Raw genomic sequence first — 13,091 nt, 5'->3', positions numbered from 1 at the left:
TCAGCCCCTCTTACTCAGTTCACCTTTCCGTGGACACAACTGCTCTTAGAGCAGAGACAACCCAGTAGCTGGTACAGGCACTCCCTGACAACCCCAGAGCCAGTGCACTGACAAAGACAATATAATTTAATTTTAAATCTTGTGTTCTCTCTCCATCTCACAGCAGTGCATTTTCCAAGCTCAGAGGTGATCTGAATTTCTCTGATAAAAGCCACATGCCTGTGCTTTGTCACTGTATTCACATGGAACTCTTGGCAGGCAGGCTCAAGACCACTTAGCCCACTGACAGATCCTCCTGCGTCCTTCCTTTCCTGCTGCAGCATTTGCTTCTGCAGTCCCCTACCCAATAACTGTCACACAGAAAAACAGCAAGGTACATCTAGAAATGACTCGTGTTATTTAGCTTCCTTGAAGCATCTAAGGAAGAAGTCTGCTTCTGTGGTTAAAGAACAAAGAAATGGCATCCCTTTTATTCAGATGAATTAATTTGTACTATAATCTGTGACTTGATTATTCCAGGACTAATCAGAGAAGAGCCAAGAAACTGGCCTTGCACAGATCCACTGGGATGCCACAATCTGTCCAAGACCACATCCAATCTGGCGATGGACAGAACTGACATGATGGACTCCAGCACAGCTGGAGTTTTCTGCATGGTACGTTTCAAACAAGTTATTTGGAAAAACAAGAAATACTTACCTGAGGCCATACCACAGCATGGAAAACTGCATCAATCTCTTCCACACTAAAGCCGTAGGTCTCATAATCAGAAAAAAACTCTGCCACAAGCTTGAGACCAAGACGTCTCAAATTCTTCAGTGGATTAATCAACCTAGGTTGGACCTGTAACGAAAACCAACAAAAAACCCAACCCAGTAAGACCTTGGCAGAACAACTACCAACTACTTGCTCTGAAATTAAATCCAGCAATTGACTGACCACATCCAGATACATCCTTTGCAGAAACTTCCGTTTTCTCTTGTAACCTGTTCACAGTAGCCATCTACACCTCAGAGCTGACCTAAATGTTTCTAGAAGGGGCCTGCCTGTTCCTGCATTGAGTCAGTTACACAGGACTCCTTCAGGTCACAAAAAAACCCACGCTGATAGGTTTAAGCCAGTAGCATCTGCCCCTTTTGGATGCAATGCAGAAAGCTACACCGCAATTAATTACATTTCCAACTCTGACACTTAAACAATTCTGTTTTACACTTGAAAGGACCGAAATCAAAGTGAAAGGACTCTTCAAAGTGAAGTTGTACTTTGCACACTGAGATCTTCTGGGAAGAAATCAACAGACGAAGAGAAGGGGGGAGGAACAGAGAAGGAAAGAATGTCAATTATGTCTTCCAGCAGAGTACAGTGGGGGCTATAGCATTTGGTTACAGGAAGGTGCTTCCTGTACCCATTTAGTGGTTATGTTCCATAGCCTTTCTTGGGAAAAACATTTCAGTAAGGGAATTCATGCAGAGCTGCATTCTGACTCTCCTCCCTGAGAGGAGCCTTGACCTGAGTAACTTAAATTATTTCCATACTGTGCAAGGCAGCTCACAGCATGAGCACATGAAGTAGCTCCACAGTGCAGAGGTAATGAACTTCAGCCTCAGAAACAACAAAGCCACATGAGAGCAAATGAAAGCCACTGTCTGATATTGGAGCTCTTTCTTTTGGGTCTCCATATCATGATCCATCGCAAGTAGATCCAAGAATCCAAAATCACAAGTGAAAAAGACAAAGAGGAGATGGTGGAAAAGGAACCTATCAAAGTCTTGCAACAGGACCTCCCAAGCTATGCTGAATGTGTTCTAATGGAGTGCAATCAGCTCCCAGGTGGCAAATGAACTGTTTGAAAGCCCAAGGAAAGCACAAACCAGGATACTATTGCTAATGGCAGCCTCCAAGTGAAGTCATTTTGGCTTTCCCACTACCCAATCACCATAAGAGTTCTCTGAGATCAAGCCTTTGAGAGGACAAAGTCTTAAAGTGGTCAAAGTTGATGTTTAACTCTCCAGGCAGTATCGGTCTGCAATAAATTACTCTCAAACTCCGAGAATGTCTTCTAATTATTAGTCAAGATAAACAGATTTCTCACACTCTTCCTTGAGCTTTTAACAGCCCCTGGGCTAATGAAGTGCTAAATTAAGTTCAGACAAACAATAGACTGTCACTCCTGACGTTATACAACCATGACAGAATTACTGTAGCAACTCTGGCAAGATGTGGCTTTCCTAGCAGTTAATGAAGCAGCTTTTAGAACTCCTGTCCTCGTTGAAAACATGTAGGCATATGCAATGCACTGCTGAAGTCAGACTGTGGGATGTTGACATCCTCCAATTTGCTCATCCTCTTTGTAAATTAAGACAGGTACCAGCTTCTGTGCAGCCTGCAGGCAACTATGAGACCTTGGATACTGCCTATTGCAAGGAGGTGTCTGATGGATTTTTTTCAAAGGAAGTTCTAACCTCAAATGCTCACAGCTGGGTCGTGGCAAGAACATGCTCATGGTGACAAAACATTCATTCCCACTTGCTCAGGCCATCATCCCCTAAGGCCTTGCAACACCACAGTGATGATGATGACTGTGCAGTTTGCTTGTTTCCCACCTAATGCATGAACAGGCTCTGCACCAGGAAGACAGAAAAGCCTGGCTCAGTGTTACAGTTTCTGAGCAGCTGCAAACAGACCCCAAGTAGCTGGACTAGAGCTCAGGGATGTCTGTGCTGCCCCCCTGCATACAGGGCAGCTATAAGCCAACACGCCCCACCTTCACGTTAACCAATCTTTAACAGGATGTTTTCCTCCCCTGACCCCTTCTGCATGTACAGCCATTGCACAGCAAGGAAAAAACATTTCCACTGCTCTGCAGATACCTGGCTAAGACCCAAATGGTAACACTGGATTAGTATGACTCCTGATACAGAGCCGAAGATGCTTCTAGTGTGCTGAAAGCACGGCTAGTAGTCATGTCCATCCTGTGTCCCATAACAGGAGGCATGCAGGGCAGATAATCACTGTGATCATCCACAATGCTGAGGATTATCACAAAACACCTGCAACAAAACACCTCATGGACAAGGTTTGCTCTCATATCTTCAGGCAAGGAACTTTAAACCTCTCTTTCCCCTGCTCAGACGTTTTATCCCTGCAGTCAAGAAGCCTCATCTTTATGGCAAATTTCAACTTCCAGCCATAAAATCTTGTTACATGTTTACAACTGAACATTTATCTCTCTCTCATGCCCATCTCTCCACAAAACAGGTAGGAACAATGCACAAAGATCACCTCCAACTCTTTCTTCATTAACTCAAACAAAAACACAGTTTAAATCAGTTTTCTAAGTACATTAACTCTGCCTGAACTGCCTGAGCCCAGACAAGCACCACAGGCCTCTATTTTAACAGACTTCTTATTGCTAAGCTTCACTCCACAATGGCATTCAACTTCTCTTTATCTGAATTGGTAAAGCTCTGTCTATATATGTAAGCTCAGAGGAGGAGGAGAGAAAGCAACATGATTTACATGTTTGTATATTGTTTGCATATACTGTACCTTCTCTCTTTGCTGGAGGATGCAGGATACCACTGCAGTCATGCAGAGCAGAATCTGTAGAATTTCAGGCAGGTATTGCTGGATCAAATGTCCCATGTTTTTCAACACAACCTCAAGACCATTAAAGAGGCTATGCTGACGCCCAAGAGGCAGGACTTTAGCTAAATCCAGCTCTTTCATACTTTGAAGGACTGCAGTCTGGCAAGGCCCTGTGATAGGCAAAGGAACAGCAAATTATCTAGGGAAGCATCACTACCAAGAATAATTTTTCAGTGAAAAATAGAGGAATTTGGCCCTAAATTACAGATCCTCACAGTCAGATTTTTAAATATGAACAACTCTGTGTCTCCATGTCTCTGACACTCAGATCTGTCTCCAACTGCTACAGAATCAGAGCACTTAACAAGCTCTCTTTACTACCATGATACCCAGGCTAACCTATCATGCCAGCCACTACCCACTCCTAGCCTGCTACAACTTACTTGCACAGCTGTGGCAAGTAAGCTGCAGTCAGTTTTTCTGACCTCGGACACATAAAACAGAGGAATCATGCTTTGTAAGGAGAAACTAAGGGGAAATCTGAGTTTCTTACCAAGGGCTTACTTTCATCCCTTCAAGGCATGGTTAAGAGACAAACTGAAGCACATAACAGTAGTAAGCCTATTTATCCTCCCACATCTCCACAGTCAGGAAATACCACATCCCCAGTTTCTATGGCCTACCTACCATTACTGAATTGCTTCACAGCTTCAAAGAGTAGATCCAAGAACATCCGTATCTCTTCTGGCAGCGAGCCGGCCAGAAATCGCAGCACGATCGACATGCGAGTGCTCGCTGAAGACTTGCCCTGTGTTTTGCTCCCTGTTTTGTTTCTCATTCTGCCATAGAGAATTCTTCAAGAACCAAAAAGAAGTTGCATTAGCTTTCAGCAAGCCATCTGTTTTCCAGCCTCTTATTCTGCATGAGAAACTCGGTTTAAAAATATTCTCTAGTGAAAGTTCTCCCTTCAGGTTCTCCGCTGAACTGCTACATAGTGTCCAAAAACATCTTAGTCAAAGGTCAGCTTCTGCTTCTACAATGGAAGCTCTGCTAGAAACTTCAGGTATAAAACTGGTTATCTTGCAGGACAATTCACATCACTGCAAATAGCTGCCAACACTCAACGAGCTGAAATGTCCTCACAGGTCCTCTGTAATCCTTAGTAGAAACAGTATGTACCAAAATGCTGTTTTTAAAGAAAACACCATTTGCATAACACATTATATAAATGTGTTAATAAGAAAACCATACAGAATATCACAAACTAAGTCATCAAACTATACCATTAAGAATGGATTTATCTCAACTATTCAAAATGGGAAGCAGCATTACATCTCTCTGCTCATGGTACCCTGCCTTGAAGCTTTTGAACTCACACTTCAGAACACACCTCATAAGAACAGGGATGAGATCTGGTCGATGCTCTGTTTTTACTACTGCGGTCTCTTCAGAAATACTGAAATGGACTATCTCTTCTTTAAAGCTCTTGTCCTCCAGTAGCCTTTGCAAGTTCTCCCTGAGGGCAATAAACAATATTTGAGGGCAGGTAGGGTTATAAAAATAGACAGATAGACACACAGATGCATCTATATCTAATTACCTACCTATCTATCCTTGCTGTATACAAAATATTAAAGTACTATTTTCTCACCCTTTTATTATAAAAATATTTTAAAAGCCAGTAAGTTCAAGCTAATCATGTAGACAAGTAAGTCCTGGATGTATTCCAAGGAAATTATTTAACTATAAACTACAGTTTTATGCTGTCACTTTCTTTGGGTGGTTATAAATCATCAGTACAAAAGGCATCTTGGAAAATGATGGAACTACTAACACTACTGACACTATTCTAGGACAGAATGGAAGTGTTGCTATTTTTCTCTAAACAAAAAAGAGACACTGATCAAGACCTGATTTCCTCTCTTAGATACAAAACATACAGCTGACTAAAATTAAACTTTACATATACGTCTTCAACAAATACAGGACCCCAAATAAAACTGACCCCAAAGCAGGCTTCTGATATGTTAGCAGGCTAATTCACCAATGCTAAAATAATATAAAAGCTTTTACCTGTATGGCAGTAGATGAGGATGTTTGTATGTCATTATACAGTCAAGAGCTATTCTCTGTACATTCTGGTCTTGATGAGACAGCAACTGGAAATAACAAAAGAAAGAAAATAAATCCCTATCTAGGAGGCAGAAGTGCTTACTGAAAACAGTGAAACAACCCAAAGGCTAGAGGCTCAAGCAGGTTTTGGACTAACTTATTCAAATGGAAGCAGAATGTATGTGTTGCCAGTATAAAGCCAAGATGTACATGCACAACTGCCACTCATAAAAAGGGCCATGGCTGCTGATAGTTCATATATGCTTTTCCTTTCTACCTACATAGGATAGTTATAATTTTATGTTTTTTCATAGTTGTCTTTTGGACCACTATAAGTTTGCATTTATCATCAAAACCAGTTATCAGCTGTGTGTCTAAGAAGACTGGATGAAAAAGCAGACTACCCAAACCATTCCAAGATATCTGTATTTCTCTCCTGTGACAAACACAAACTACTTGGAAGACTTGGTATGCAAAGTCTCAGTGAGATTCGCCCTCTCTTAACTCTTCATAACCTAGGCACCAAACAACACCAAGGAGTGGTCAGAGCACCAAGACTATCTGAGTTAAAGAACTGTTTGCACAATGCACTCAGGCACATGGTTTTATTCTTGGGGTGTCCTGTGCAGGGCCAGGAACTGGACTCAATGACCCTGCTGGATCTGTTCCAACTCAGCATATTCTGGAATTCCGAGATTCATTAAGACAGGGAAAAGAAGCTGAGAAATACAGATCATTTCCCCAGGCAGCATCTTGATCAGTTCTTCAGTCTCCTACTAAATAGCACAGGCAAGTGTCATCAAAGGTCACTTTGCCATGACATCCCTATGCCAGATGGACACACCAGCCGTGACACTGCATATTCTAAGACACAGAAATGCAAACAGTAAGTGATGAAATAATCTTTCTTCTTGTGCCAGGCTGTTCTTCCCACAGTGATTTGACCTTTACAGGACTGCCTAATATTTTGCTAAGAACACAGGCAAGCAAACACATCGATCAGCTGTTTTTCTAAGCAATACTTTGAGATAGACTGAAACAGAGTGGATGTCTACTAGAGATTGTCAAATTCAGGGACTAAGGAATGGAGCTTTCAACAGCACAGCCTCAGAAAACCAACTGGGAACAATGAGAGCAAACCCCAATGACCTGAATAAATCCACAAACTGGGAACCAACACAACCCTGTAAAATTAAAAAAATTAAAAACCAAAGCCATTTTAAGGATTGTAAAATAAAGACTTAGAATCCCTCTTAGAAGTCATACTTTTGACAATTCTTTCAGGGAAATCCCTATAATGGAGCAAATTGAATATTCTTCAAGAAGAAATTCTTTTTTTGATGCTTGATAATCTCTTGTACATATTTGCCATTCTCTTAGTACACAAAAGACTGTAGGACAAAGACAGATCTCCTTAGATCTTCCCCAGATTTTGGATTCTAAATCCTTCCCCATATCCTGCATGAAGTGTAAATGAAAGGGATATACTCTGCAACCACTCTTCCACCTTGTCAAAGACTACTACTTGTCTGCTGTCAGATCTGTTTGCCAGTGCCTGGCAAACGAAGCCAGGTATCTTAAGCACCTCTTTGCCTAAGGGGCTCATTTCAAGTGAAGGCTGTTAGAAAGTCCTCCCAAGGACAGCTCCTTTTTCAGAAAATGACAGCTTTCCTCAGTATTAGACAGTGCTCTCAAATAAGAGAGTTCATTTATTAGTAGTATTTGTAAAGTAAGCAGACAGCCTCACCTGGGTATACAAGGCATTCAACTTCTGTTCCAGATACAGCGCACGAGGATTTGAGAATTTTGAGAAAACTTGTAAGTGGGCTATTAGTTGCCTGCAAAACAAAGCAATGATTTTTTAAAAATATTCAGGAGACAAACAAACAGGGAACTTCAGTTAAAATTCATTAACAAGAAACAAAACAAAACACAATACAAGAGGATCCCAAGTCTTCAGCATTATTTCAGACATCTCAAAAAGTGTCCAGCTCCCTAAGCAGCTCCTTCCAGCTGCCACATCACTGCACAGAGAATCCTTTACTTCAGCAGCACTAGGTAGGCTCAGTTTTTTTCATGAGAAAGGGGTACAGTCAGGACACAGCTTACTTCCCTCTGCCAACCCAGCCTAGAACCCCAAAATTCTGTATTTATCTCTTTGTTTATTCACTTGTCCATAACTGGTGCCCATGTTGCTCCTACCAACATGATGGGCTGCATTCAGAATGTACTGGACTTAACACTGGGCTGCAAGGACAGATGGGAGTCAGTTCCTCTAGCACTGGCAGGGTCATTCACATCTGCCCCACGTCCTCCTCATGGAAAGGGACAGAGAAGACCAGGATAAGTGAAATCTCCTCTACCATGTGTGCTGTGGGACTGGTAGAAGCTATCCTCATTCAGCTGCTAATTTACACTGAACCCTCCACACACTTGAGCTGGGCCATCCTCTTCCATGGCTGGGCATAGACAAGGAATGAGTAGGATGCCTTCCAGGAACCCCACAGGGAGCCTGGAGCCGGTGCTCCCTGCTTCAGCCAGGCCTCCCAGGACACAGGGTGCAGCCCCACGAGGGAGTCCTCCCTGGCACAGGCCTGACCCGGGAAGGGAGGTTACTCCACAACTCATTAACACACCCCCAGTAAATCTTTCATGCCTTTGTTACAGCTACCGGAGTGAATGTTTCCACTTCACTGCACAGATGTTCTGAGATGGAGGCTGGGAAAACAACAAAATATCTTGGACTGTTACTGTATTTTAATTGCTGATAACTTGCAGATACTAGCCAGAATCTTGGAAAAAAATGAAACACCCACAGGACACCTGGGATGAAATGACACTTTAGGTCACATATCAAATACTTGTCTTGTTCCGACATATAAGGTGACATTTTGAAGTTCTCTGTCATTACAAGGGCCATCCTTTGCAAAAGAAGTGTCAGAATATAAATCTCTGTGCTGTATTTGTAAGGGATATTTGACAGGGTCATCACTGGGGAGAATTCATACGAAGAGCAACTTAGCCCATGTATTCAGCACTGCAACAGTGACACTCAGCAACATGCAGCTTCAGTCTGCCAAATAAAAACCTTGGTCCCTAAGAAGACAAGATTTGTCACGGGCAGGAAATGGCAGAATCCCAATATCAGAATACCTAAACAAATAATCTAATTTTTCAAAGCATTTGGCAATGCCCACAGTTTTCAAAAACTAACAGATATGCACAGGGAAGCCAGGGAAATTAGGTACAAGAGTCTCTGAAAACTCCAGAATACTAAACATTTTTTGCCTAAAGTAAAACACACCACAAACAGGTCAGCAGATAATGAGATAATGATAAAACCTGGGCAATGTATTTGGATTTTTAGTAATGTACAGGCAGAATTTCTGACTTGCAATCCACTGAGAAATGATGAAGCACAAGCAAAAGAAGAAAAAATAGTATATACAAAACCACAGCTTGTATCTCAATGTGAGCTGCTGAATCTGCCTTTCCATGAGAGCACTAGCAAAAGGGAAAACTAAAAATACTTACTTAGCAGCAGCTCTTCTTGTTTTCTTTTTTGGTACTCCTATACTAATTGGTTCCCCTTCTTCCTTTTCTTCTTCCTCCTCCTCCTCCTCCATAGCAACATCATTCACCTCTTCAGTGGGTATTTGTTTTGCTGCTATGGTACCACTTATTTTCCTTCTGAGATCCTGAGATGGAGCCACTAAGGAATCTGCTGGGTAGTACTCATTTCTGTGTTCAAAAAAAGGAAGGAAGGAATTAAGAAGCATAACATTTTTCAAGGTTTCAGGGCAACAACATCAACTAAAAACCTCACCATTCTTATTGTAACATCTTATTATGTCCATCACACTGTCTGATATGTGCACAGACATGCAAGCACACCATTGCTTTCCTTCCAGGGGCAGGAATTTGAATCAGCCTCTAACAAAATCAGTATTTTCCCCATCCTGGGGAAAAACACTTTGGTATTCTGTGATTCCTAACTAAAGTGTGTTTTCATGAAAGAGGAACTGTATTTCCACTGAAATCACTCTGTAACTGAGTAATGAGACTGACAATGTCAAGTCAATGAATGAGAGACTGAGCAGCAGAGACCTACTACTGTAAGTTTCATTCCAGCCTGCTTTGTTTCTAACAGAATCCACATTCCAATTTAAAGGTTATCTCTACTGGAAACAGACATGTCATCAGCCATGCATTCAAGAAATAAAGTCTGTAATGGGATAGCCAATCTTAAAGCTCAGCAACACACTGAAAGCAATGTGTCCAATCAACTGAAAAATAAATCTTACTTACCTAATGAATCTCAAAAGAAGTGGGGAAAGCTCCCTCGACCGAGGCTCCACTCTGTCTGGAAACTTATCCAGTGCTTTCCAAAGTAGGAACCGATAATTGGTGTGGTCCAGCCGCTCACTGCAATCTGTTCTACTCCTCAGCTGCTCCAGAAAGACAGTCCCCACCTCACCTTCTGGCATCTTCTCACTTTCTGTCTCAGCAATGCTCTCCTCCTGTTCATCTAATTCATATTGTAGCTCCATTTCTACAGAAGAGGTAAGAAAATCTTTTCAGGTTACTTCATAACCACCAGTAGCAAGGAATCCATCCCCCATTACAAAAGTAACACCTTTGGTGACATGCACCTGTTTAGACACAACTGTATTTAACACTGACCTGAAAAACACACATTGCTTAGAAAGCATTCTAGGATACCTTGCAACCCTGGCACTACTCAACTGGGCTCAGTTCCCTGGAATAACAGGGAAGTTCACAAATGGCTGCACACTTCTGACTCTATATTGAAATATTAGATTGCATATGGCCATAGGTAAACCTCAAGAGCACATGCAAGGGCTGTGTGCAAAAATTCCACAGAGCAAGAAGATGGTCTGCACCATTACATAGGTTTTGGCACTGCTCCTGACCAGTCTGAGCAGTGCCAGCCTTAAGCAAAGATGAAATTGCTGCAGGGTTTCTAACAACCTGCAACTCCCTCCTGTAATGCAGGTGGCCTTTTCCAGCTACTGCTTGGTGTTTAGGACAGAGGACACAGCTTCCTCACAAGCCTCTCCACTCCTGCCCTGGACATGACAGCAGTACTGGTTTTGAATTCCCCCATGACACATAAATTTAGGGAACTTGAAAAACAACCACATAATTCACCATTAGCTAGGTTCCTATGATAACCATGCTTAGGATAGGTGACTTACCAGCATAGCTAGCAGCCCTCTCCAAATGCTCATACAGGACCTTCCAGAACTGTTTATTCTCCATTTCCTTTGCATGAGAACTAACAAAGTGGAATACAGCATGAAATTAGAAGGAAGATAAGGAAAGGCAAGCGTCACTCAGCTAGTTATCAACTACCACAATCAAAGGCTTTGATCACTGCTTTAATGTGGCTGTCCAGAGACAGGACATCTGCACAATGCAGCTGTAGCACTTCCTTGCCTTTTCTCAGGGATCCCAAATGTCAACTGTTATTAAAATAATCTGGTTATACCCCATGACTTCAAATGAACTCAAATTGAGTAAAAATGTTCTCAAGCTTTCCACTGACTTCTGTACAGCAAATCATATAGAATCAAAGGAAGAATTACCATGGACATATCTTTTGAAGAGCTGGTTTAATTTTTTCTTTAATTAATTCACTGGTTTGAAGAGGAAAATCCCATCCTTTTTAATCACACAACAAAGGGAGGAAAAAAGAAGATGAAGTCATGCTGAAAGAAGTCACTTATTTTTTCACCATGGTAAGACTTCTCTACTCTTTAGTACGATTTAGAGGTTTTCCAGTAAGGACTAAAAAGTTAGCAGATGAGGAAACAGAGAGACTTCTTGTTCCTTTAAGCATTTGTGAAACATAAATCAAATCCTGCTACCTCTGACTAAAAACTCTGATGTTATTTGACTGTATTTGCTGCAAGTTCCCTTTAAAGTAAAAAAAAAAAAAATCAGGAAGTAAGTTGAAGAGTCTACACAGGCTGAGATTTGAGAGATCAAATTAATTTCAGAAGATCTCACATGAAGGCTCTCATGCACATCTCTCCCCAAACTGGACATTTTTCACCTCAGCTTCAGTTCACAGAAGAATGAAAGGAATGTCCTGTGACACAACTACGGATTGCAGCATCCAACTGCATATACTCACGTTATAAGTTCAATTACAGGATCCCAGAGAGGGCTGAAGTTAATATACAGCATTCCTAGTAAATACCGAAGAGGCACCTAGAATGACATACAACACCATCTTGTTGAGATGCAAAAAACAGTAGTTAAAGACCAACCAAACTCCTCTAACCTTTCTTTCTCTCAAAGAAGAAATTTTGGTCTAAGAAGTTTTCAGGAGTGCTGCAAGAGATGAAGGATGTCACATACATAATAATTTCTTCATGTGGAATATCTAGAACCCATTTATTTCCTCATAGCTTCATGAGGAAATCTAGAACCCATGTGGAATATCTAGAACCCATTTATTTCCATGAGGAAATCTAGAACCCATTTACTGAAAGCTACATTGAGATCTCATAACTATACCAAAATAACATGAATATGGAAAAGGCAGTTCAGCACAGATGATCTGGACTGTCTCTCTCACCAACTTCATTGCTGCCTCAGCAAAATGAGGGACCTCAGACAGATGAGAGTTTGCCCAGAAAGTACTTACTGCACTAGGCCTAATGCATGTTCTCTAGGCTGGCTCCTCACTGAGCTACATGGAGAAGGAGTGACCTACAATCCTTCCTCATGGATGTGAGGCCTCCTTTAGCTCAGCAGCAGAGGACATTCAGCAGTTACAGGCATAAAAGATTTTCCTGCTGAAGCAAGACCCAGAAGTGAAGTCACCAATGGCCAGTGGGAGTCCTACCAATGTTCAACCACACTGAGGACACAGCAAGGTCATGAGTTTAAATTTGCTCACATCTCGCTTCTCGCTGGAATCATTTGCCTTCCTTTCCATGATATCAAACCCAGATTAATCTGACTGTGGGCCATTTATCTGGATACCACTGTTGTTCTACTAAACACAGTACTCCCGAGGACAATGGAATCTGTGATCCCTACTAACAAATAAGTTTTCTAAAACCTAATCTGAGAGTTAATTTACTTTTTTGACGCACTCTCATTAAAAACTCTGCAATCCATGTGATGAAATAAGAACATTCTCTTGGAATAAAGGAATGTGACAACTGCTTTTTGACAATAAATCCTTACCTCCTGCAAAGATCCACTTGGTATTGCAGGCTGCACTATGTCACATCTTAGTTTCCTCAAATGGAGAAGTTTTTCTCTGTAATCATTCACTGTTGCTGGCACAAGTTCTGCTTGGAGCAATATGGCAAATACTGGCTGGAATTCCCCTGTGCCATCACCCTGAACAA

At 41.7% G+C, this 13,091-nt stretch overlaps 1 protein-coding gene across 2 annotated transcripts in view; it reads right to left on the bottom strand.

Moving 5' to 3' along the window:
- UTP20 (UTP20 small subunit processome component) overlaps positions 1-13,091 on the bottom strand; it is a 63,362-nt gene that overhangs the window by 29,396 nt on the left and 20,875 nt on the right. For both annotated transcript variants that reach the window (XM_050969705.1, XM_009086631.4), the window contains exons 18-28: positions 12,925-13,083; positions 11,861-11,937; positions 10,920-10,999; positions 10,009-10,252; positions 9,235-9,441; positions 7,448-7,538; positions 5,662-5,747; positions 4,979-5,104; positions 4,276-4,442; positions 3,550-3,758; positions 700-843 (exon numbers count right to left, since the gene is read on the bottom strand). In XM_050969705.1, coding sequence (XP_050825662.1) covers positions 700-843; positions 3,550-3,758; positions 4,276-4,442; positions 4,979-5,104; positions 5,662-5,747; positions 7,448-7,538; positions 9,235-9,441; positions 10,009-10,252; positions 10,920-10,999; positions 11,861-11,937; positions 12,925-13,083 — 1,590 coding nt within the window. The remainder of the gene's footprint in view (positions 1-699; positions 844-3,549; positions 3,759-4,275; positions 4,443-4,978; positions 5,105-5,661; positions 5,748-7,447; positions 7,539-9,234; positions 9,442-10,008; positions 10,253-10,919; positions 11,000-11,860; positions 11,938-12,924; positions 13,084-13,091) is intronic.

This window comes from Serinus canaria, chromosome 1A (genome assembly GCF_022539315.1).
Source record: "Serinus canaria isolate serCan28SL12 chromosome 1A, serCan2020, whole genome shotgun sequence".
Classification (NCBI taxonomy): Eukaryota; Metazoa; Chordata; class Aves; order Passeriformes; family Fringillidae; genus Serinus; species Serinus canaria.
The sequence above is the reverse complement of the archived record's forward strand: the minus strand, read 5'-3'. Positions and strand labels throughout refer to the sequence as shown.